The 23,454-nt window shown below is 37.8% G+C and overlaps 2 protein-coding genes across 3 annotated transcripts; one reads left to right on the forward strand and one right to left on the reverse strand.

Moving 5' to 3' along the window:
* The first annotated feature begins 10,428 nt into the window (after window positions 1-10,428).
* On the forward strand, window positions 10,429-18,917 carry LOC111798130 (ABC transporter B family member 21). Of its 2 annotated transcripts, XM_023681108.2 has the most exons (13): window positions 10,432-10,588; window positions 11,969-12,288; window positions 12,373-12,427; window positions 13,334-13,509; window positions 13,584-13,805; window positions 13,886-14,124; window positions 14,216-14,741; window positions 14,827-15,100; window positions 15,683-16,569; window positions 16,685-16,951; window positions 17,027-17,290; window positions 17,373-17,666; window positions 18,457-18,917. In XM_023681108.2, the coding sequence occupies exons 2-13, from the start codon at window positions 11,998-12,000 to the stop codon at window positions 18,811-18,813; spliced, it is 3,852 nt and encodes a 1,283-aa protein (XP_023536876.2). In that variant the 5' UTR covers window positions 10,432-10,588; window positions 11,969-11,997; the 3' UTR covers window positions 18,814-18,917. The 2 variants fall into 2 exon arrangements, with proteins under 2 accessions (XP_086981645.1, XP_023536876.2); XM_087125519.1 differs by lacking the exon at window positions 17,373-17,666 and having other exon boundaries at window positions 10,429-10,588.
* Window positions 18,918-21,802: 2,885 nt separating this feature from the next.
* On the reverse strand, window positions 21,803-22,567 carry LOC111798131 (uncharacterized). The gene is made up of 2 exons (XM_023681110.2): window positions 22,252-22,567; window positions 21,803-22,156 (listed from the first exon to the last, which is right to left on the reverse strand). The coding sequence occupies exons 1-2, from the start codon at window positions 22,330-22,332 to the stop codon at window positions 21,893-21,895; spliced, it is 345 nt and encodes a 114-aa protein (XP_023536878.1). The 5' UTR covers window positions 22,333-22,567; the 3' UTR covers window positions 21,803-21,892.
* Window positions 22,568-23,454: the final 887 nt, after the last annotated feature.

Here is a 23,454-nt window from a genome sequence, read left to right on the forward strand (position 1 = left end):
GTCGGGTGGAAACATGTGAACAAAAAATTTACAAAAACTAAAAAAAAAATTATTTGAATTTTTAAATGAGAATTTAATTATGACTTAATTCGATTAATTAATATATAAAAAAGGAATATTTAAAAAAAAAATTAACGGCTTCGGTAGTGCCACGTCGTGAGACTAACTGGGCCGATAGCGCATGGGCTTGGGCCTTGTTTACAAATGCTATTATTAAATTTTTTTTTAAAAAATTATTTGTTTGATTTTTTTTTTCTTATCGGTAAGGGAAGGCATGGATAACATACCTATTTCATTGAGATAAATAAGACGTAGTCTATCATAACTTGTTCGGGCTTTGAAAAAATTGCACCGACAATGCTCCATTGAGTCGTGAAACCCATATGAGAGACGGAGAAATAAACAATTTTTTTTTTTTTTAAATTAGGTTGACCCGAAGTTATTGAAGCTACATAGTCCTGATCGAGGTACCCTCCCTAGAGAACCAATCCCGATGACGACTGTGAGAGTCTCACATTGGTTGGGGAGGAGAACGAAACACCCTTTATAAGGGTGTGGAAACCTTTCTCTAGAAGACGCGTTTTAAAGACTTGAGGGGGAGCCCGAAAGGGAAAGGCCAAAGAGGACAATATTTGTTAGCGGTGGATCTGGGTTGTTACAAATGGTATCAGAGTCAGACACCGAACTATGTGCCAGCGAGGACACTGGCCCCAAAGGGGGTGGATTGTGAGAGTCTCACATGGGTTGGGGAGGAGAACGAAACACCCTTCTTAAGGGTGTGGAAGCCTTTCCGTAGCAAACGTGTTTTAAAGCCTTGAGGGGGGAGACCGAAAGGGAAAGGCCAAAGAGAATCATATATGGTACTGATGGATCTGGGTTGTTACAAATGGTATCAGAGTCAGACATCGGACTACCAGCGAGGATGCTGGCCCCAAAGGGGGTGGATTGTGAGAGTCCCACATTGGTTAGGGAGGAGAACGTTGTTACAAATGGTATCAGAGTCAGACATCGGACTACCAGCGAGGATGCTGGCCCCAAAGGGGGTGGATTGTGAGAGTCCCACATTGGTTAGGGAGGAGAACGTTGTTACAAATGGTATCAGAGTCAGACATCGGACTACCAGCGAGGATGCTGGCCCCAAAAGGGGTGGATTGTGAGAGTCCCACATTGGTTAGGGAAGAGAACGAAACACAGTTTATAAAGTCGAGCCATTACAAACTATACTTCTAGAACATGTTTGATATTTATTAATATGATTAATTTTTATAATAATTGAAAGGTGTGTGAACATGTACCATTTGAATTTGACCAGTCAAGGAGATTCCTTAGAAGGTCAAAAAGGAGGCTGAGTTGGCATGCTTCCCAAGCAAAGTGACGTCATCTTGGACGTCACAAAATTATTAATTAATTTTAAATCTCATTTTAAAATTGAAAATTGAAAATAAAATTTAATTTTTTAAACGAAGAAAGTGATGAGGGATACATTTAAAAATCTAGAAGATTATTAAAAATAATTTTTTCACGTGCCACAAAAATTTAGGATTACCCATAGCCTCGAAACTTTGATACTCTTTATAGACATACAAGTTTAGGTATCACTTAGAAACGGCAGAGTAGCAAGAACGAGTATACAAATATTTTACTGACATGAATAAATATTTTTTTCATGTATTTCCGAACATAGGTGAAATTGGACCACACTATTGAATTGGAATGACGAGAAATTAAGTATAAAAAAAAATCTTAACACAAATAAAAATGGATTAATTCGAAATGAGAACCCGACAGGCTATCAAGTAAGAAGAGAAGAAAAGGAACTCGGGTCAAAGCCCATGTCTAGGTCAACCTCGAACGAGGTCAAATTGTGATGTCTTCTTTGGACTTTTTCTTGTCTTGTCGTAGAACAGATATTGTCTTCTCTGACCTTTTCCTTTTAGACTTCCTCTCAAAGTTTTAAAACGGCGTCCTAGCACCCTACTCGGTGTCTAGCTCTATACCATTTGTAACCGCTCAAGCCCACCGCTAACAGATATTCTTTTTAGACTTTCCCTTCTACGCTTCCCCTTAACGTCTAGGTTTCCACACCTTAAAACCGAATCTATTTGCTTTTTAATTATTGAAATATAGACATGTGATGACAATTTTTTTTTTTTCCCTTTTTTGATAAGGGTGTTTTAGTCGTTTCACGTGAAAGTAATAATCAAGATACATCAAAGTAAAATAAAAAAACAAAACTTTACGTGAAATCCAACTGTCAAGGAAGAAAAAAGCGTCAAATTATTAATAAATAATGATAATAATAATAATAATAAATAAATAAATATATATATATATTAAATACATATCTGCTTGCGTATACTTTTTCATATATTTTATTTTTTTTTAATATATATTTTAATTTTTTATATTAATTGTGGTACCACTTATTATTAATAATTTAATTCTCTTAAATTATTCTTTTATGTCTTACTAATTAAATTATTTTAAATTAATATTTTATTATCTAGTACTATTTTCAATTAATTAATTAACTGCTAACTATATTTAATAATATTTTATTAGCAATATAATTAATTAGTTGTTAAATGAAATTAGTTTAAAATTATTGCTATTAATTAATTAATTAATTATCCCTAACTTAACAAGAGCTTAGTACTTTATCTTATAATTACATATTCTTATGATGAAATTAATTAAATAATTTTTTTTATAACCAAACATTAATATTTTATTATTTCAAGCATTTTGTAGAAATTCAATATATATTAATATTTATTATATATAATTCAATATATATAATAAATTAAAAGAAAATATAGTTATTTACTAATAATTTAATTAAAACATTAATATACGAACGAGGTGTAGCTTACTTTTCGGTAGCTCGATAATAGGAACTCCAAATTTAAACGTGTTTGACTTGAAGCAGTTCTATGTTAGATGATCGATCTTGTAGGAATGAATGAGAATAAAAGATGCTAAAAGAACTCATGTGAGTTTGTCGGGATAGTCTTTGACTCTATGAAGCAATTCAAGTCAAGTAAGTAACGTAATCATGTCACATAAGGACTCGTGTTAGTTTGTGGGGTTAAAGTAACTCGAGTCGAGTAATGTAACAGTCCTAGCCCACCGCTAGCAAATACTGTTCGCTTTGGCTCTTACATATTGTCGTCAGTCTCACAATTTTAAAACACATCTGTTAGGGAGAGGTTTCCTCACCAAGGAATGATTCGTTCCTCTCTCTAACTGATGTGAGATCTCACAATCCACCCCCTTTGAGGGCTCAACGTTCTCGTTGGCACACCACCCAGTGTCTGTCTCTAATACCATTTGTAACAGCTCAAGCGTACCGTTAGCAAATATTGTTCGTTTTGGCTCGTTACATATTGTCATCAGTCTCACTGTTTTAAAATTCGTTTTTAGGGAGAGGTTTCCACACCCTAAAACACATCTGTTAGGGAGAGGTTTCCTTACCCTTATAAGGAATGATTCGTTCCACTCTCTAACCGATGTGGGATCTCACAATCCACCCCCCTTGAGAGCTCAACGTCCTTGTTGGCACACCACCCAGTGTTTGTCTCTAATACCATTTGTAACAGCCCAAGCCTACCATTAGCAGATATTGTCCATTTTGACTCGTTACATATTGTCATCAGTCTCACAGTTTTAAAATGCGTTTTTAGGAAGAGGTTTCCACACCCTTACAAGAAATGTTTTGTACCTCTCTCTAGCCGATGTGGGATCTCACAAGTAATAACTTAAGGAATGCATGAAAATATTGTCACAAGTTACGTAAGTTACGTTACGTTACGTGATCATAACGTAAGGACGTTGAACCCTCTACCCCCTTTGAGGGTTCAACGTCCTTGTTGGCACACCACCCTATGTCTGTCTCTAATACCATTTGTAACAGCTGAAGCCTACCATTAGCAGATATTGTCCGTTTTGGCTCGTTACAAACTGTCATCAGTCTCACGATTCTAAAATCCGTTTTTAGGGAGAGGTTTCCACACCCTTACAAGAAATGTTTCATACCTCTCTCCAACTGATGTAGGATCTCACAAGTAACGTGATCGTAACGTAAGGAATGCATGAAAATACCAAATCTAGATTTGAAATCCCGATACGAATCCGAAGCATGAGTTAGTACACCCGTTCATTATTATTTTCTCTTAAATACTTCAAATAGGTTAAAAACAAAAGAACAAATTGTAGTAGTTGAAACTTGAATTATTGAAATTAGGCATTTTCTAAAATAATTTTTAAAACCCCATTGGTTTGTTTTTTAATGACAAAGTTAAATTATAATTTTTTTAAATGGTCCCAAAATTATTTTAATTACAAATAATTTGGATTATAATAATAAAAATGAAAAAAAAAAAATATTAATTAAAAAATAATTTAATGTGGTACCAACATTCTTATCACCATTGGCACCTTCAATAAATTTATTTAAAATTTGATTTTTTTAGCCTAATTTTATATTTATTTTTGCTAAAACTATAATTAATTAAAACAAATAAATTCAATTTTTAAAAATTAAATCGTTACAAATTTTAAAAAATTGAAATTAAATTTTATTTAAATTTAAGGACTGAATTGATAATAATAACAAAAAGAGAATAGTTCGTTTTTGGGACCAAAGGAATAAATCCTTCGGTCGCTAAAATTAAAAAAGATCATTTTTTGGGACCAAATGAATAAATCACTTAGGGACGAGAGATAAACTCACAGATGTCGAAATTTATGTCCTAAAGTCTAATAATTAATTATTTAATCTTAATAATAATTTTGATTATTTTCTTTGCAATTAAGATTATCTATTGTATGAAAAATCCAGGGTTATTAATGTAATTTTGAACAGTATGTGTGTAACATACCGGAACATCATCTTCAAGTAATAACTTAAACGGTCGTTATAAAATTAAGTTTGAATTCTTGACTCAGTTGCGTTTACTATAGCACCCACTTATCACAATCGCACTTTTGATGATAGCGGACTTGTAATTGTGCAGCACCCACTTCTTAGCAACAAGTGAGTTAAGTCAATTTGTTCTTGCGTCGCCTACGGCTAAGCGACGTATGCTCGAGCCTCTGGCCCCGGTTCAAGAAAAAAGTTTTAGAAAACCGGAGCAGTGAGATTTCGAAAGAGAGTTTTGAAAGATTGAAATTGATGTTATATGTGATGCAAGCAAAAAGGCAACAACAACAGCTTACACATATAACTATGGGGCCCTAAATTATTGAAAAGTTAACTTCTCCCTGCCCGATAGTATTTTTTAAAGCTATTTTTGAAGTATTATTAAATTTTTTAAAATTCATGAAATACTGAGTCAGAGATTTTTTTAAAAAAATTAAATAGTATTTGTGAAATAAAATATTAACGTTTTTTTTAACTTAAAAGGCATTTTTTATTTTTTTTTTTAAATTTAGAAATATATTTTTTTTAGACGAAATACAAAATTGAAAAATATTTTTAATAATTTAAACTAAAAAACTATAAGCTAAAAGATTATATATTAATAACGAACGTCATCGTTCCTTTAGGGTCCGAACATCCCAACCACTCCATTAATGACGTATATCATTGTTTAAAACGTTAGAAGTTTAGATATCTTCGATGAACTAAAAAAAAATTTATGACTTCAAATATGATCTTTAAAATATTTGTTTTTCTACCCGATATAAGGGTTCTTTTAATTCAACAAACGAGAATGTGAGAGATTCGAATTTTTTACTTTTTTAGGTCGTTTTATGTTTTATTCAGCTGAGTGATACTCGTATTTAAATATATGGTTAGAAAAACGATGTAAAAGGGTTTATGCTTCGTTTTTTCTTTTACGAGAATTTGATGCCAAATACATAAGTACGTATGTGGGGTCACATAATGAATTTCCAACCCGTTGCTTTGAAATAGATATCAATTTGAGCATCGTTGTATGCAACTACAGAATTTGAATATGTTAATAGGTATTACTTCGGGTTTAGAACGCGTCTGTTAGAGAAAAGTTTCTATATTGTTAGGTTTTCACACTTTTATAAAGGGTGTTTCGTTCTCCTCCCGAACAAATGTGGGATATCACAATCCACCTCCTTCAGGGTCCAGTGTCCTCGCTGGCACTCGTTCCTTTCTCCAACCCATGTGAGACCACCACCAAATCCACCCCCTTCGGGGTCAGCGTCCTTACTGGCACATCACCTCGTGTCTGGTTCTGATATCATTTGTAACGGCTCAGATCCACCGCTAGCAGATATTGTTCTTTTTGGGTTTCCCCTTTCGGTCTTCCCCTCAAGGTTTTAAAACATGTATGCTAGAGAAAGGTTTCCACACGCTCGGTGTTTCGTTCTCCTCCCTAACCAATGTGGGATATCACAAACTCAACGCTCCAAATAACCCTTCAAAGTTAGATATTCACCCTCTTGAAATATTTTTTTAAAAGTGGTTTCGAGATTCAAATCAATAATGTACGTCCAATATAGCTAAATATTATAATATATTATAATTTTGATTGAATGAACCTAGACCACATATGAACGAGAGTAACGGTGAAGATATAATGACTAAGAAAAATTTAAAGTAAATGAAAGTTACTATATATATCAACATGGAGCACCTTCATTTTCGATAACTCAATCATAGAAACTCCACAGTTACGTGTGCTTTGCTTGGAGCAATTCTATATTGGGTGACCTCCCGAAAATTTTCTTAAGATGCATGTGAGTGAGGATAAAATATTGTCGAAGGACTCGTGTTCGTCTACTCTAAAAAACGAACCATTTGTAACCTAACCATATCGTAGGAAAATGTCGGGGCTATCAGATGTCAAATTTAAACTTCGTAACCTTATCTGAATTCTGGGTACGGTTTGTTACAGAATTGAAACGAACCAACATAGATCAAATTGTTTAGATTTTAAGAAAGTTGCTAAAAAAAGATAGGAATAGTTTGATAAACAAAGCTTATGGACAAGGTTTGTTCATGGTTGATAATAAGATATCCAAAGTAAGGCATTTGTTCTTCATGATTGATAGCAATGCATAATGCAACTTTTGGAGGCCTTAGAATATCAACTTTTGTAATGGCATGGCATCATTTGTTGTGTTCTTGGGAAGGAATATTCTCTTTGTTCGAGGAATTTAAATAATCGTTAAGACTTCAATGAAAAAAATAAATTGCGGGATATAACCTCGATGGCCTCGCTAGACTGCTTAGGAACTTTTTACCGTTGTCCTCACCTACGACTGGTTGTGATCGGTTGTGTACGTGTTGTCTTGATTGAGGATCTGTCACCACTGTTGAATTCTTATCGGTTATTTATCTTGAGAAAGTTAACAATGACTTTATTATTTTTAAGTGCTGACGTCTTGTAAGTAGAGCTTCTTACTGAGCATTTTTATAGTGACTTATACTATCCGTTTATTTTTAGATGGTACCTGAATTTACATGGCACGTGGTGAGGGTATTTTGGAGAACTCGGGCTCTGAGGGTCAGAGACGGACCAGAGTAATGTGCTAGGTTCTAGTAGCAACTCCGAACAAGTTTTTGCCATTTTGGGAAAGTTTTTATTCCCCGTGTTTTAATAGCAACTCCGATCAATTATAAATATTTTAATTTAAAAAATGCTAAAAATACAATTTTTACATAAATATATTGAATTTTCAAATACTTAAAAGTATATAGTTTCCCTAAACCAAATTTTTCAAAGAAAAAAAAAAAAACCTAAATTATTTTGTTCTTTTTTTATTTTCTATTTAAATATTAGTTAAATTATGTTATTTTATTTTTTATTTAAAATATTTATATATAATTATCAATTATCTTTTACAAATAATTTAAATATATATTTTTAAAAAATTATTAAATCAAAGAAATAAATTAATATTACAAAAAAAATGGCATTTAAAAATGTCTTTAAAATTTAAATGTAATAATTAATATATTTATTACATGACTTTATTTAGCATTTTAATTTAAGCATTAATTCCATTAATATATCTATTACCCAAATAATAAATTTAAATTAAGTTTAATATTTTTTTAATTAAATTATTTAAACTATATCTTAAATTTTATTTAATCAGTTCAAATCTTTTTTTTTTAAATAAAATTAAATATTTTTTTAATTAATTTATTCTTTGTATTAATAAAAATATTCTTAAATTTTGATTTTTTTTTTAAAAAAGTTTTAAAATATCCTTAAATAATTAAAGTGTAATTTAATAATTAAATATTGTTTAAAAATATTAAAGTTTGAATTATACCCTAAAAAAATTATTATTAATTCAATAAATCTCAATCACTCATTATCTTAAATTAAAATTATTAATTCAATAAATCTCAATCACTCATTATCTCTTAATTTTTTTAATCACTATTTATTTAAATTAAGCATTATTTATTTATTAATACTTATCAAAAGTAAAATTCAAGTCATTATTTTATTTATTTATTTATTTATTTATTTATTATTATTCTTATTCTTGCATCGATTTTTCACTTGATTCGTGATTCTCAACAAATAAAATTTATTATTTATTTTTATGAGGATCGGGACATGAATTTCTTATAATCGAGTTCCTAATATAAACTTTTTTTAAAAAAATTTATAATAAATTATTAATTTTAAAAGAAATTTTAATGAATAATTTTCATTTTTCAATATAAACAATGGTATAATATTTAATTTAATTTTTAAAAATTTAAATTTTAATATTATAATTTAATTTTTAACACTTAAAAAAATCTTCTAATATATATATATATATATATATATATATATATATATATATATATAATATAGGTGGGGCCGAGAATTAAGTAAGAATGAGGACGAAGAATATAATCTTTATATATATATATATATATAGGGGTCGAGAATTGAGTGAGGATGGAGACCGAGAATATAATCTTTATCCCTGTTTATTTAATCGGATAAAGTGTCTTGTCGCTCCCTTTCATTTCAGGTTGAAATGAAAATTCTCGATTCTATTTTATCGAATGAATCTCGACTTTTTACTGTTAGAAATTTTTCGGAGCTGTCTCCTATTTCAGGTCTGAACGGAAAATTCTCGGGCTCATTTTATCTAAGCCGTTTTGGACTTTTCGAGTTAAATGAACCCTTTACCTTTCCCATATGAAATTCATTGATTTTCAAAGGAAGCAAGTCAAAAAGTTGAATAAATAAATGAACTGTGTGCCCGACAATGGCCACGTTATTCAATCTTCTGGGAAAAGTGTTGTTTTTTGTAATAACAATTTTGCTGTCAGAGCACCGATTCAAGTAATGGACAATCAAGATCTTTACTGTTTCCTGCTCATTTCTGGATGCAAATCCATTACCTGTTGTTGGTTGTAATATTCTATGACGGGTCGAGTACAACGTTTGGAGATATTGTCTTTTTTGGACTTTATTGTACGAGCTTACCTTCAAAATTTTTGAAATGGGTCGGGTAGGAGAGGGTTCCACACCCGTATAAAGGGTATTTCGTTCACCTGACAATCGATGCGGGATCTCATAATTCACCCCTCAAGGCCCAGCGTTCTTGCTGATACTTGTTCCTTTCTTCAATCGTGTGGGACTCCATCAAATCTATTCTCCCTCACACCCAATGTGAGATCTCACAATACACCCTTCAGGACTTAGCTTCCTTGCTCGTACTTATCCTTTCTCCAATCAATGTGGGACCCCACCTAATCTACTTTCCCTCACAAACCCGATGTGGGATCTCACAATACACCCTTTAGGACCCAGTGTCCTCGCTCGCACTAGTTCCTTTCTCCAATCAATGTGGGACCCCACCAAATCCACTTTCCCTCACAAATCGATGTGGGATCTCACAATACACCCCTCAAAGACCAACGTCCTCAATGGCACTCGTTCCTTTCTCCAATCGACGTGGGATCTCACAATACACCCCTCAAGGCCCAACATTCTCGATGACACTCGTTTCTTTCTCCAATCAATGTGGGACCCACTAAATCCACTTTCCCTCACAAATCGACGTGGGATCTCACAATTCACCCTTCAGGACCCAGTGTTCTCGCTTGCACTCGTTCCCTTCTCCAATCGGTGTGGGACCCTACCAAATCCACTCTCCTTCAGGGTCCACATCACCTTGTGTCTACCCATCTACAAATATTGTCTTCTTTAACTTTTTCTTACGGGATTATCCTCAAAGTTTTTAAAACACGTATGACAGGGAGAGGTTTCCACACTTTTACAAAAGGATATTTCGCTCTCCTTTTAAACCGAGGTCGGATCTCCACATGTTGTAGACTAGAGGAGGAAGAAGAAAAGACGAACATTTGTTCTTGAAAAAAGTCAAAACGGCGAATTTTATATTCAGATGAGGGAACAGTTTTACTTAGCTTACAAGCAGACGTGTGGATGTTTCAAAGGATTGTTGGTGGCTTTGAATTTTGGAAAATGGGTTTTGTTTTTCTTTTAAAACCCATCAACAAAATCAAAAAAAGAAGCCCTTTATAAAGCTCTGCCCAAGGAAGTGGTGCCATTAAGAGCTCTTTGTTCTAAGTGCTCCTCCCAGGAGGTGCTCGTGGTGGTGTTCTTTTGCTTTGATCTTCTGCAAGGTTTGGCACCCACTTGTATTTGTTTTTTGTTCTTTTTTTGGTGCTTTGGAGCTTTCTTGTGGTTGTGTTGTCCCTTTCCAGGATGGTTTCTGTTGTGGGTATCATTCTTTTTCATGTGGGTTTGGGATAGTTCTTCTCAATGAAGCCTTTGATCATGGTTTTGATCTTAACTGTTCTTGTTTTCTGTGTTTCTTTCCATGGTAGAGCATTTTGGGGAGCTTTTTTTTGTTCTTCATTTGGTTTTGGTTTTGGTTTCTCATTTGATTTTCAGCTTTTTATGCCATTTTCGTCGTTCGTAGTAGGAGAACGAAACCTTCTTTATAAGGGTGTGTAAACTTTCCCCGTTTTAGAAACATTGAGGGGAAGCAAGCTCAAAGAGAACAATATCTGCTGGCGGTGAGTTTGAGCCATTACAAATGGTATCAGAGCTAGACATCGGGTGATGAGGGTGGACATGAGGCAGTGTGCTAGCAAGGATGTTGGCCCTGAAGGAGGTGGATTGTGAGATCCTACATTAGTTGGGGAGGAGAACGAAACATTCTTTTAAAGGGGTGGAAACCTCTCCCTAGCAAACACGTTTTAAAAACCTTGAGGGGAAGCCCGAAAGGGAAATCCCAAAGAGCTTGAGCTAGCCCCGAAGAAGGTGGATACGAGACGGTGTGTCAGCAAGGATGCTGGACCCCGAAGGGGGTGGATTGGGGGGTCTCACATCGATTGGAGAAGGGAACGAGTGTTAGCGAGGACACTGGGTCCTGAAAAAGGGTGGATTGTGAGATCCCACAATGGTTGGGGAGGAGAATGAGACATTCTTTATAAGGGTATGGAAACCTCTCCCTAGCAAACACGTTTTAAAAACCTTGAGAGGAAGCCCGAAAAGTAAAGCCCAAAAAGTACAATATCTGGAGCTTGGACTGTTACAAATGATATAAGAGTTAGACATCGAGTGATGTGCCAACGAGGAGGCTTAGCCCCGAAGAAGGTGGACACGAAGCGGTGTGCCAGCAAGGATGCTGGGCCCCGAAGGGGGTGGATTGAGAGGTCCCACATCGATTGAAGAAGGGAACGAGTGCCAGTGAGGACGCTAGGCCCCGAAGGAGGTGGATTGTGAGATCTCACATCGGTTAGGGAGGAGAACGAAGCATTCTTTATAAGGGTGTGAAAACCTCTCCCTAGTAGACACGTTTTAAAAACCTTGAGGGAAAACCCGAAAGGGAAAATCCAAAGAGGGCAATATCTACTAGCGGTGGGTTCGGGTTTGGGCTTGAGCGGTTACATTTTCTCGTTTGTTCTCTACAAGTTTCTGCTACTTTTTAACCAAATATGTTCTAGATTTCAAAGCAATGATTCTAATAAGCCATTCTTTTGTGTACTCTTTTCCAGCTACTAGAACCTGAATTTAAGACACCAAAATGGAGATAGAAAATGGTGTAGATGGAAACTCAAACAACACAGATCATCCAAGCTCATCAAGAAGCAATGAAATGAAGAACAAAAATGAGGACACGAAAACGAAATCGGTTCCGTTCTTCAAGCTGTTCTCCTTTGCCGATTCGACCGATGTTCTTCTAATGATCGTTGGCTCGATCGGTGCCATCGGGAATGGACTCTCTCTACCCCTTATGACCATTTTGTTTGGTGAATTGACTGATTCATTTGGTGTTAATCAGAAAAACACAGATATAGTTAAAGCAGTTTCCAAGGTAAGAGAAGAATCCCTTTTTGTTTTACTACAAGAAAAGCTTCATTTTCATAAATTTTGTTGATTTCAAACTGTTCTTGTGCAGGTCAGTCTCAAATTTGTGTACTTAGCAATTGGATGTGGTGTAGCGGCTTTTATCCGTAAGACTTTTTCGATTCCGAGTGTTGAATTCGTGTTGTGTTGCATAAACTGTAGGATCCCGGATTGGTTGGGGAGGAGAACGAAACACCGTTTATAAAGGTGTGGAAACCTCTTCATAGTAGACACGTTTTAAAAACCTTGAGGGCAAGCCTGAAAGGGCTGCCCAAAGAGGATAGTATCTAGCGGTGTGCTTGGGCTGTTACAAATGGTATCAGAGCCAGACACGGGGCGATGTGCCAACGAGGAGGCTGTTCTCCAAAGGGGGTAGAAACAAGGCCCGAAAGGGAAAGCCCAAAGAGGACAGTATCTGCTAGCGGTGTGCTTGGGCCGTTACAAATGATATCAGAGCCAGACACCGGGCGATGTGCCAGCGAGGAGGCTGTTCCCCAAAGGGGGGTAGACACAACGCGGTGTGCCCATATCGATTGGAGAAAGGAACGAGTGCCACTGAGGACGCTGGGCCCTGAAGGGGGGGAGGATTGTAAGATCCCACATTGGTTGGGGAGGAGAACGAAACACCCTTTATAAATGTGTGGAAACCTCTCCCTAGTAGACACGATTTAAAAACCTTGAGAGGTGGGCCATTACAAATGGTATTAGAGCTAGACACCGGGCGATGTGCCAGGGAGGAGGTTATTCCCTGGAGGGGGGTAGACACAAGGCAGTGTGCCAGTAAAGACGCTGGCCCCAAAGGGGGTGGATTGTAACTTCCCACATTTGTTAGGGAGGAGAACGAAACACCCTTTATAAGGGTGTGGAAACCTCTCCCTAGCAGACACGTTTTAAAAACCTTGAGGGGAAGCCCGAAAGGGAAAACCCAAAGAGGACAATATCTGCTAGCGGTGTGCTTGAGCCGTTACATAAACCTTTCTGATTGTCGAATTCTTCGTTTTTTTGTATATCAGAGGTGTCGAGTTGGATGGTCACAGGAGAAAGGCAAGCTTCAAGAATAAGAGGTTTGTATCTCAAAACTATATTGAGACAAGACGTTTCGTTCTTTGATTTGGAAACGAACACCGGAGAGGTGGTCGACAGGATGTCGGGCGACACCGTGCTTATACAAGATGCAATGGGGGAGAAGGTAACGACATTTTCTATAAAACGTTCCAAGAAAAAACGCTCGATGCTTAAGAAATCCATTTCTTCTTCATTCAGGTTGGAAAATGTATACAGCTTATATCAACATTCTTTGGAGGCTTTATAATAGCTTTCATTAAAGGGTGGCTTCTAACGCTCGTCATGTTATCGTCCCTCCCTCTACTCGTGACTTCCGGGGGCATAACATCGCTAGTTATTACCAAAGTCACTTCCCGTGGTCAAGGTGCTTACTCGAAAGCAGCCGATGTCGTCGAGCAGACAATCAGCTCAATTAGAACGGTACGCTATCTAGTTATCATTGTCTTAGCGACTATCTATTCTTTATCAAAGACGATGCTTAATACTTTGCTGCTTTGTAGGTTGCATCGTTTACGGGAGAGAAACAAGCTGTGAGCAATTATAAGAAGTTTCTCGTAACTGCTTATCGATCGGGTGTTCACGAAGGCTTGGCCGTCGGACTTGGTTTCGGAACTATTTTAGCTGTAGTTTTCTGCAGCTATTCATTGGCTATATGGTATGGCGCAAAGTTGATTTTGGATAAAGGATACTCGGGAGGAGAAGTTATTAACGTCGTCATTGCCGTGTTAACCGGTTCCATGTAAGTTTTATTTACATTTGTGCCATTGCACGTTACGTAGTTCATCGGAAACGTCGCGTTATAGCTTACTTAACTCGTTGCTAATTATCAGGTCTCTTGGCCAAGCTTCTCCATGCTTAAGTGCATTTGGTGCTGGTCAAGCTGCAGCCTTTAAAATGTTTGAAACTATCAAGAGGAAGCCTTTGATTGATGCTTACGACACGAAAGGAAAGACGTTAGACGACATTTCGGGTGATATAGAATTGAGAGATGTTCATTTTAGCTATCCTACGAGACCGAACGAGGCAATTTTCAAGGGATTTTCCCTCAAAATCCCGAGCGGTACGACCGCAGCTTTGGTCGGGCAAAGTGGAAGTGGAAAGTCAACTGTGATAAGTCTAATTGAGAGATTCTATGATCCAAGTATGGGTGAAGTTCTTATTGATGGCATTAACCTGAAAGAGCTTCAGCTAAAATGGATTAGAAGCAAAATCGGGCTGGTCAGTCAAGAACCCGTGTTGTTTACGTCGAGCATAAGAGATAACATTGCTTATGGAAAAGACGGTGCGAGCAATGACGAGATAAAAGCAGCAGCTGAGCTCGCCAATGCTTGGAAATTTATCGACAAACTTCCTCAGGTATCGACGTTCGCTACGAGTTTAACGCATCAATAGTAGCTTTGAATGTTTAGCTTGTAATATTTGGAGTCTTGATTGAATCTAGGGACTGGACACGCTTGTCGGTGCGCACGGGACTCAGCTTTCTGGTGGTCAGAAGCAGAGAGTTGCCATTGCTCGAGCGATTCTAAAGGATCCACGAATCTTACTTCTAGATGAAGCTACGAGTGCACTCGATGCTGAATCCGAGCATGTTGTGCAAGAAGCATTGGATCGTATCATGCTTAATCGTACTACCGTAATCGTTGCTCATCGTTTAAGCACTGTAAGGAATGCAGACATGATTGCTGTCATTCATAAAGGAAAGATGGTCGAAAAAGGTACTAAACAAGTTCTTTCTTCCTTTTTTCGAGCACTCCTCATATTGGTTCGCTATTGTTTGTGGGTTATGATCTGTGAGATCCCATGTCGGTTGGGGAGGAGAACGAAGCATTCTGTATATGGGTGTGGAAACCTCTCCCTAGTAGACGCGTTTTAAAAACCTTAAAGGAAAGCCCAAAGAGGACAATATCTGCTAACGGTGAGCTTGGACGGTTACAAATGGTATCAGAGCCAGACACTGGGCGGTGTGCTAGCGAGGATGGTAAGCCCTATAGGGGGGTGGACACCGGGCGGTGTACCAGCAAGGACACTGGCCCCAAAGGGGGGTGGATTGTGAGATCCCACATCGATTGGAGAGATGAACGAGTGTCAGCGAAAACGCTGGGCCCCGAAGAGGTGTGGATTGTGAGACCCTACATCGGTTGGGGAGGAGAACGAAACATTCTTTATAAGGGTGTGGAAACGTCCTCCCTAACAAACACGTTTTAATAACCTTGAGGGAAAACCCGAAAGGGAAAGCCCAAAGAGGACAATATCTGCTAGCGGTGAGCTTGTTTCTAATATTGACTTTGAATGATCAGGCTCTCACACGGAACTACTAAAGGATCCTGAAGGTCCATACTCACAGCTTATTAAGCTGCAAGAAGTCAGCCAAGAATCCGAAGAAGCTGGAATCGATAAAACGAGACAAGAAAGTACGTCGGGATCGTTTAGAAGATATAGCAAAACAACGTCGATGCAACGATCCATCAGCAGGGGATCTTCCGGAGTAGGAAACAGCAGCAGCCGCCGCTCTCTCTCCGTTTCGTTTGGTTTACCAACAGGAGTTCCTATTTCAGATGTTCCCATGGAAGGTGAAAACACATCTCTCGACGCCACCGAACGATCTCCACCCGTCCCACTCCGTCGACTTGCATATCTCAACAAGCCTGAAATTCCCATCCTTCTACTTGGATCCGTCGCTGCAGTCGTCAACGGCATGGTTCTTCCAATTTTCGGCTTACTATTCGCCAACGCAATCGGAACGTTTTACAAACCACCCGACGAACTCAAAAAGGATTCGAGATTTTGGGCATTGATAATGTTGTTGCTTGGTGTAGCATCATTCATTTCAGCTCCAGCTAAATCATACTTCTTTTCTGTGGCTGGTAACAAGTTAATCCAACGGATAAGATTGCTTTGTTTCGAGAAGATTGTTAACATGGAGATTGCTTGGTTCGATAGGACCGAGAACTCTAGTGGTTCGATTGGGGGTCGCCTTTCGGCTAATGCTGCAACCATACGTGCTCTAGTCGGGGATGCACTAAGTCAACTCGTCGAGAATCTAGCATCTGTTTCAGCTGGTTTAGTCATTGCTTTCGCTTCGAGTTGGGAGTTGGCTTTGATAGTCCTAGCGATGTTTCCCCTTCTTGGACTCAACGCCTTCGTTCAAACGAAGTTTATGACCGGATTTAGTGCTGATTCTAAGGTAAAATCTCTTGAGGTCGAGATCTTCGTATGAGTATCCGTTGACATCGTTCATCGTTTTGTAGTTGATGTGATCTTCGTATTAGTATCTGTTGACATCGTTTATCGTTTTGTAGTTGATGTACGAACAAGCTAGCCAAGTTGCTACCGACGCGGTGGGGAGTATAAGAACAGTTGCATCATTTTGTGCTGAAGAAAAGGTGATGGAACTATACAAAAAGAAATGTGAAGGGCCATTGAAATCAGGCATAAGACAAGGTTTGATCAGTGGGACAGGATTTGGAGTATCATTCTTTTTGTTGTTTGCTGTCTACGCCACGACATTCTACGCCGGTGCTCATTTCGTTCAAGACGGCAAAGCATCTGTCTCCGACATCTTTCGGGTAAGTACCTGTCGAACCGAACGTATGGTCATCTCGTACTCTCGTAATACTTACAACTCGTGTTTCGTTTGGTAGGTTTTCTTTGCTTTAACCATGGCTTCTATTGCCATTTCTCAATCGAGTTCGCTTGCACCCGACTCTTCAAAGGCAAAAGACGCCACGGCTTCCATATTTTCCATGATTGATCGAAAATCCGAAATCGACCCGAGTATCGAAATAGGTGAAACATTGGAAAATTTAAAGGGTGAGATCGAGTTTCGACATGTAAGCTTCAAGTATCCTTCTAGACCTGACGTTCAAATTCTCCGAGACCTTAGCTTGACTATCCGATCGGGCAAGGTATCGTTTTTTTTACCGATTACTCGAACATTCATTGAAAAAACGTTGCCCGAGTTTTCATTTTTGTGATTCTTTGTTTCAGACTGTTGCTTTGGTTGGAGAAAGTGGCTGTGGGAAATCCACAGTCATTTCACTATTGCAAAGGTTTTATGATCCTGATTCTGGTAGTATCACTCTTGATGGAATAGAGATTCATAAGTTTCAACTAAAATGGTTGAGACAACAAATGGGGTTAGTGAGTCAAGAGCCCGTCCTCTTCAACGACACGATTCGAGCTAACATTGCGTACGGGAAGGGCGGAGATGCAACCGAGAGTGAGATAATTGCTGCATCTGAGCTTTCCAACGCTCACAAGTTCATCAGTGGTTTGCAACAGGTGAGAAAATGTGATGTCCCACATTGGTTGGGGAGGAGAACAAACCACCATTTATAAGGGTGTGAAAACCTCCCCTAATAGACATGTTTTAAAGTCTTGAGGGGAGCCTGTAAGGGAAAGCCCAAAGAGGACAATATACGCTAGTAGTGAGCCTGGGTCGTTACAAATGGTATCAGAGCTAGATACCGGGCGATGTGTCATCCTTCTCGTTGTTCCCCGAAGGGGTAGACACGAGGTGGAGCTAGATACCGGGCGATGTGTCATCCTTCTCGTTGTTCCCCGAAGGGGTAGACACGAGGAGGTGTGCCAGTAAGGATGCTGGGCCTCCCACACTGGGCCTCCAAGAGGGGTGGATTGTGATGTCCCACTTTGGTTGGGGAGGAGAACAAACCACCCTTTATAAGGGTCTTCCCCGAAGGGGTAGACACGAGGTGGTGTGCGAGTAAGGATGCTGGGCCCCCCAAGGAGGTGGATTGTGATGTCCGATATTGGTTGGAGAGGAGAACAAACCACCCACCCTTTATAAGGGTGTGGAAACCTTCCCCTACTAGTTGCCTTCTAAAGCCTTAAGGGGAGCCCGAAAGGGAAAGCCCAATTGAACAAACCACCTTTCACTAGCATATACGTTTTAAAGCCTTAAGGGGAGCCCAAAAGGGAAGATCCAAAGAGGGAAGATCCAAAGAGGACAATATCTGCTAGTGGTGGACCTGGGTCATTACAGAAAATGAAACGTTTTGTTGTTCATCACGTATTTTTTTACTTACCTAACTCAAACCACTTAACAATGTAGGGCTATGACTCGGTGGTCGGAGAGAGGGGAGGTCAACTATCAGGTGGTCAAAAGCAACGAGTAGCGATCGCTCGAGCGATCGTGAAGAGCCCGAAGATCCTACTGTTGGACGAGGCTACGAGTGCACTGGATGCTGAATCAGAAAGAGTCGTTCAAGATGCTTTGGATAAAGTGATGGTGAATCGAACAACGGTAGTAGTGGCTCATAGATTAAGCACGATAAAAAACGCGGACATAATTGCGGTGGTGAAAAATGGAGTGATCGTGGAGAAAGGAAAGCATGATACTTTGATTAATATCAAAGATGGATTTTATGCTTCCTTGGTTCAACTCCACACAAATACTTCAACTTCATAAGCTTAATATATATATATATATATTGTTTTTTTTTTTTTTTTTTTTTTTGTAATAATTTCTTATTTTTTGGGATTTTTTTTTTAATAAATTAGGGTTTGGATTTAGGGGTGAAGTTGTAATTTCATGTATTGTAATGTTTGGTTGAGAAATTTGTGTAATTGTTCAAAGTTAATGAAAAAAATTTATTTGTTAAAGTACATGAAAAGGGAATAAAGTGAAAATATTTTCGCCAATAGTTCAAGCCTAATGCTAGTAGATATTATTCGCTTTAATCTATTAAAATGTGTCTACTAGTGACGGATATTCATAACTGTTCATTACAGTCTTAGGTAATATATATATATATAAATATCCTAACATAGTTGAACATTACCATAAAACTAAATACAATAAATGCCGACACGTCCTGATTGGTTACAATAAGAGTAAGGAACAAAAAAATAGAATCTAGAATGATCGGTCTCAAAATTAGAATAAAATTTTCAAGCTATTGAGAAAGATTTAATAAAACTGATTTTCTATCGATCTAATTTTGTGTTCATAACTCTTAAAATAATTTAGAATCCTTCTTCGACATGTACTAAAAGTTAATTAGAAGTTAGGTAGACACTAGAACGATCCAAACATTTTGGACAATTTTTTATAAAATATTTAAAATCGTTTACTTCCCATCCAGCTCGATGAAAAAAAACGATAAATTGAAAATAAAAAATAAAAAAAATCTTTAAAAAATTTGACAATTACTTTCCAACAGCAAAAATTCCCAATTTCAAAACCTACACTAAAATGAAAACAATATACTTTAAAATTACTCAAATATATACCTAATCTATTAACATTAAACACACTATATTTTGAAATTAGAATAACCTAAATGTATATTTAAATCATAATCGTTACAGTTGGTATTTAAAAATAGTATAAAATATATAAATAGTCTAGTTCGTATCAAACGGTTGGAGAAAGCTACTATAATTTTCTTCATATTTATTTCATATAAGTCTGCTCGATCTTTAGTTTTGTTTGATTCTAAATAAAATTAAAGTAGATTTTGATATTTTGGCTGCGTGAACGAAACGTTCATTTTCAATATATAAAAAACTACTCTTTAAAATTTATAATTAGATAGATATCGTCTTCAAGATTTAAAGAATATCGAACTGAAGTTGATGACAACGGGACGACTTTTGAACTAATAGTTGACATAAAAGACCAAAAAGTGAAAGCATTAAAAACTTACCACATGACATGAGCACACAATTGGTGGAAATGAAGCAGGATAAGGTTTAATGGGGGCTACCACCCAGCTACCATCTCCTTCTCATTAATTCCTTCCTCACATCTATCTCATCGGATTAAAATTCGAACAATTTTTAAATTTGTATTTAATATGTTCGTTAGTCAAATTCAACGTGTAGAGGCCAAGAAGACAGTTAAATACCTATAAAACATATAACCATTGACTCCCAAATACTTTTTGAAAACTAGAGATCTATACGACACGATGCAACATTAATAGTTTATGAGACTAAACTTATAATTTAACGAACAATAAAGGTTGTTTTTAGTTGGACTCTAAACGAACCCTAAAAGCTAATAGGGAACTTGTTGTAGTTTAGGGGTACTTTCGTAATTTCACTTGATAATAACACCATAAAAACGAAGAAAATAGGGAAGCAGAAATTTGCACCTTTGTCTAAGCTGAAGTGTGTTAAAAAGCTTTTCCCATCAAGTGAAGCCAATGGTGTGATGTTTGCTCATGTCTGTTATCAACAAAAAAAGCTAAGCACAAACAAAATAAGAGGATTAGCCCATTTCAATAATGCTTTGTATATCCAAATCGATATGTAAGATCTATGTGACTAAAGGTACGTACCTCAGGTGAGAAGAGGTCTCCGCACTAAAGATCTCCTGTTGATAGTAGAGGAACCAACCCGCCTATTATAGTGGGGTAGCCCAAAAGCCGTCAACGACAATGCGTCTTCTTCTTTCATTTTCATTTCCAAATCAAAATTTAAGACACCAAAATATGTGCTTTAGGCGAGAAGAGGTCAACTCACAAAAGAGATCCCACCGACAGTTGAGGAACCAACTCGCCTGTTGTGGCGGGGCGGCCCAAAAACCGTCAATGATAATGTCTTTTTCTTTCATTATCATTTCAAAATAAAAAAGTAAGAAATCAAAGAAGCCTCTTCACCAAAGTATGTGGCTAAGGCGAGAAGTGGTTACCTCACTAAAGAGCTCCCGCCGACAGTAGAGTAACCAACCCGCCTATTATGGTGGGGTAGCTCAAAAATCGTCAACGACAATGCGTTTTCTTCTTTCATTTTCATTTCCAAATCAAAAATTGAAACACCAAATAAGCCTCTTCACTAAAGTACGTGCCTAAGGCGAGAAGAGGTCTCCTCACTAAAGACCTAGGAACCAATCCACCTATTGTGGCAGGGCGGCCCAAAATCATTAACGATAATGACTTCTTCTTTCATTATCATTTCCAAATCAAAAGGTAAGACATCAAAGAAGTCTCTCCACCAAAGTACGTGCCTAAGGCAAGAAGAAGTCACTTCACTAAAGATCTTCCACCGACAATAGAGGAACCAACCCGCCTATTGTGGCAGGACAGCCCAAAAACCGTCAACGATAACGTCTTCTTCATTCATTATCATTTCCAAATCAAAAGGTAAGACATCAAAGAAGCCTCTCCACCAAAGTACATGCCTAAGTCGAGAAGAGGTCACCTCACTAAAAAGCTATTTCAAAAGGGAAAAAGTATGGTGGAATGAATCAAAACAGTAGCAAAAAAAAAGGCAATGATTGTAAAGAAAAAAGAAGTCCCTCTAGATTTTGATCACAAACAAACAAAATCAAGAAAAATGCATTTAGATTAACACAATTAAAGCCATTAAACAGAGCCCAACAAGCCAAATCTTGGAAACAATCAGCAAAATGGCACAAGCTATGGTATCTCTCCTATCAGAACAATGAACAATTAAGAACAATTAAGAACAATTACGAACAATTACGAACAATTAAGAACAATTTTCAATGTCATAAACAGAGATAGATATAAGAACAATGCTTAAATATGGCAGCCAAAGCAGTTACAGGTCTTGGGAGTAAACGAGCAAAAGCCAAAGGGCCGATTAGGAATGTTACAGTTTATGGCATAGCAACAGGGAGAAGGAAGGCACATTCCTCTAGCGCCGCCGCAGCAGGTACAGAGAGCACAAACCTGGAAGCTCTTCAACTGCCGCCGGTTGCCATTCATCGCCACCGCCGTCATCGTCTCAACGTTCTCCATTAATGGCACCATCATCGGTTCTTGATCGGACCACCGATTACCCTAAAAAACAACAAAAAAACACATAATCAACTCACTGAACTAATCGATTTGGAGCAAATCGAAACCAAATGAGGTTTCGATTTTCGATTACTCACGTGGTTTGAGGTCGCTTCAATGGCGTCATGGGCAAGAAACAGCACAAAAATGAGACGAAATACGACGCCATAACGCAACATTCTGAGAAAAATGGAGAAATTCGAGAGGTTTTGAGAAGATTTACAAGTCGAGAAAGTGGAATGTGAGTGATTTAGCTTCTCATTTTGTTCTTGAACATCAAGAACTCTTGAATTGATAGCAGCTGGAGAAGCATTAGCGCAAATCACGCACTCATAGGCCTTTCTGAACAAGAAAGAATGGCCCTCGTGAATGGTGAACAAATTTCTCTTTGTTTGGTCTTTTTTGTATTAAAATAAGCAATCTTGTTTCAGTATTATAAGTCAAAACAATTATTAATGAATTCATTTCTTCTCTTTTTTTTTTTTTTTTTTTTTTTTTAATCTTTTTAAAAATAATAAATAATAAATTTATTGACGGTTCGGTAATAGCCTTACGATATGGCTGCCCCCGACTTACGACGTTTTTTTTCTATTACTGCAACGTGCCAATCGAAGCAGAACGGCTACCACCGAAAGTGTGCTAAGTTTTGGAAAACGACGGGCTTCCCTCAAGGTGACACTGAAGGTCTACCTCCTTTAGTAGCTCGGTATCGGGAATCAATGTGTTTTTCAACACCCGAAGGTAGCCGCATAAACCTAAAAGCAAGTGGGTGGATGCACGTTTGTACGTTATTTTAGCAAAAGTTCTTGATATTTGATCATGAGTCTGGAATGTAACGCCCTAGATCCACCGCTAGCAGATATTGTCCTCTTTAGGCTTCCTCTCAAGGCTTTAAAACGCGTCTGCTAGGGGAAGGTTTCTACACCCTTAAGGGCATTTTTTTCTCCTCCCCGACCAATGTGGGACATCACAATCCACCCCCATTCGGGACCCAACGTCATCGCTGACACTCGTTCCTTTCTCCAATCGATGTGGGACGGCCACCAAATCCACCCCCTTTGGGGCCAGCTTCCTTACTGGCACACCGCCTCATGTCTACCCCATTCGGGGAACAACGAGAAGGCTGGCACATCGTCCGGTGTCTGGCTCTGATACCCTTTGTAATGCCCCAGATCTACCGTTAGCAGATATTGTCCTCTTTGGGCTTTCTCTTTCGGGATTCCCCTCAAGGCTTTAAAACGCGTCTGCTCGGAGAAGGTTTCCACACTCTTTAAAGGGAGTGTTGTTCTCCTTCCCAACCA

This window comes from Cucurbita pepo, chromosome 7, assembly GCF_057944985.1.
Source record: "Cucurbita pepo subsp. pepo isolate OVF chromosome 7, ASM5794498v1, whole genome shotgun sequence".
Taxonomy (NCBI): Eukaryota; Viridiplantae; Streptophyta; class Magnoliopsida; order Cucurbitales; family Cucurbitaceae; genus Cucurbita; species Cucurbita pepo.

Excerpts from the sequence above, each read along its gene's own strand:
- LOC111798130 (XM_023681108.2), top strand. The coding sequence starts at position 11,998 with ATGGAGATAGAAAATGGTGTAGATGGAAACTCAAACAACACAGATCAT. Across the intron at positions 12,428-13,333 it reads TGGTGTAGCGGCTTTTATCC|AGGTGTCGAGTTGGATGGTC; the intron begins GTAAGACTTTTT and ends TTTGTATATCAG. Across the intron at positions 15,101-15,682 it reads AGGAAAGATGGTCGAAAAAG|GCTCTCACACGGAACTACTA; the intron begins GTACTAAACAAG and ends TTGAATGATCAG.
- LOC111798131 (XM_023681110.2), bottom strand. The coding sequence starts at position 22,332 with ATGTTGCGTTATGGCGTCGTATTTCGTCTCATTTTTGTGCTGTTTCTT. Across the intron at positions 22,157-22,251 it reads TTGAAGCGACCTCAAACCAC|GGTAATCGGTGGTCCGATCA; the intron begins GTGAGTAATCGA and ends GTTGTTTTTTAG.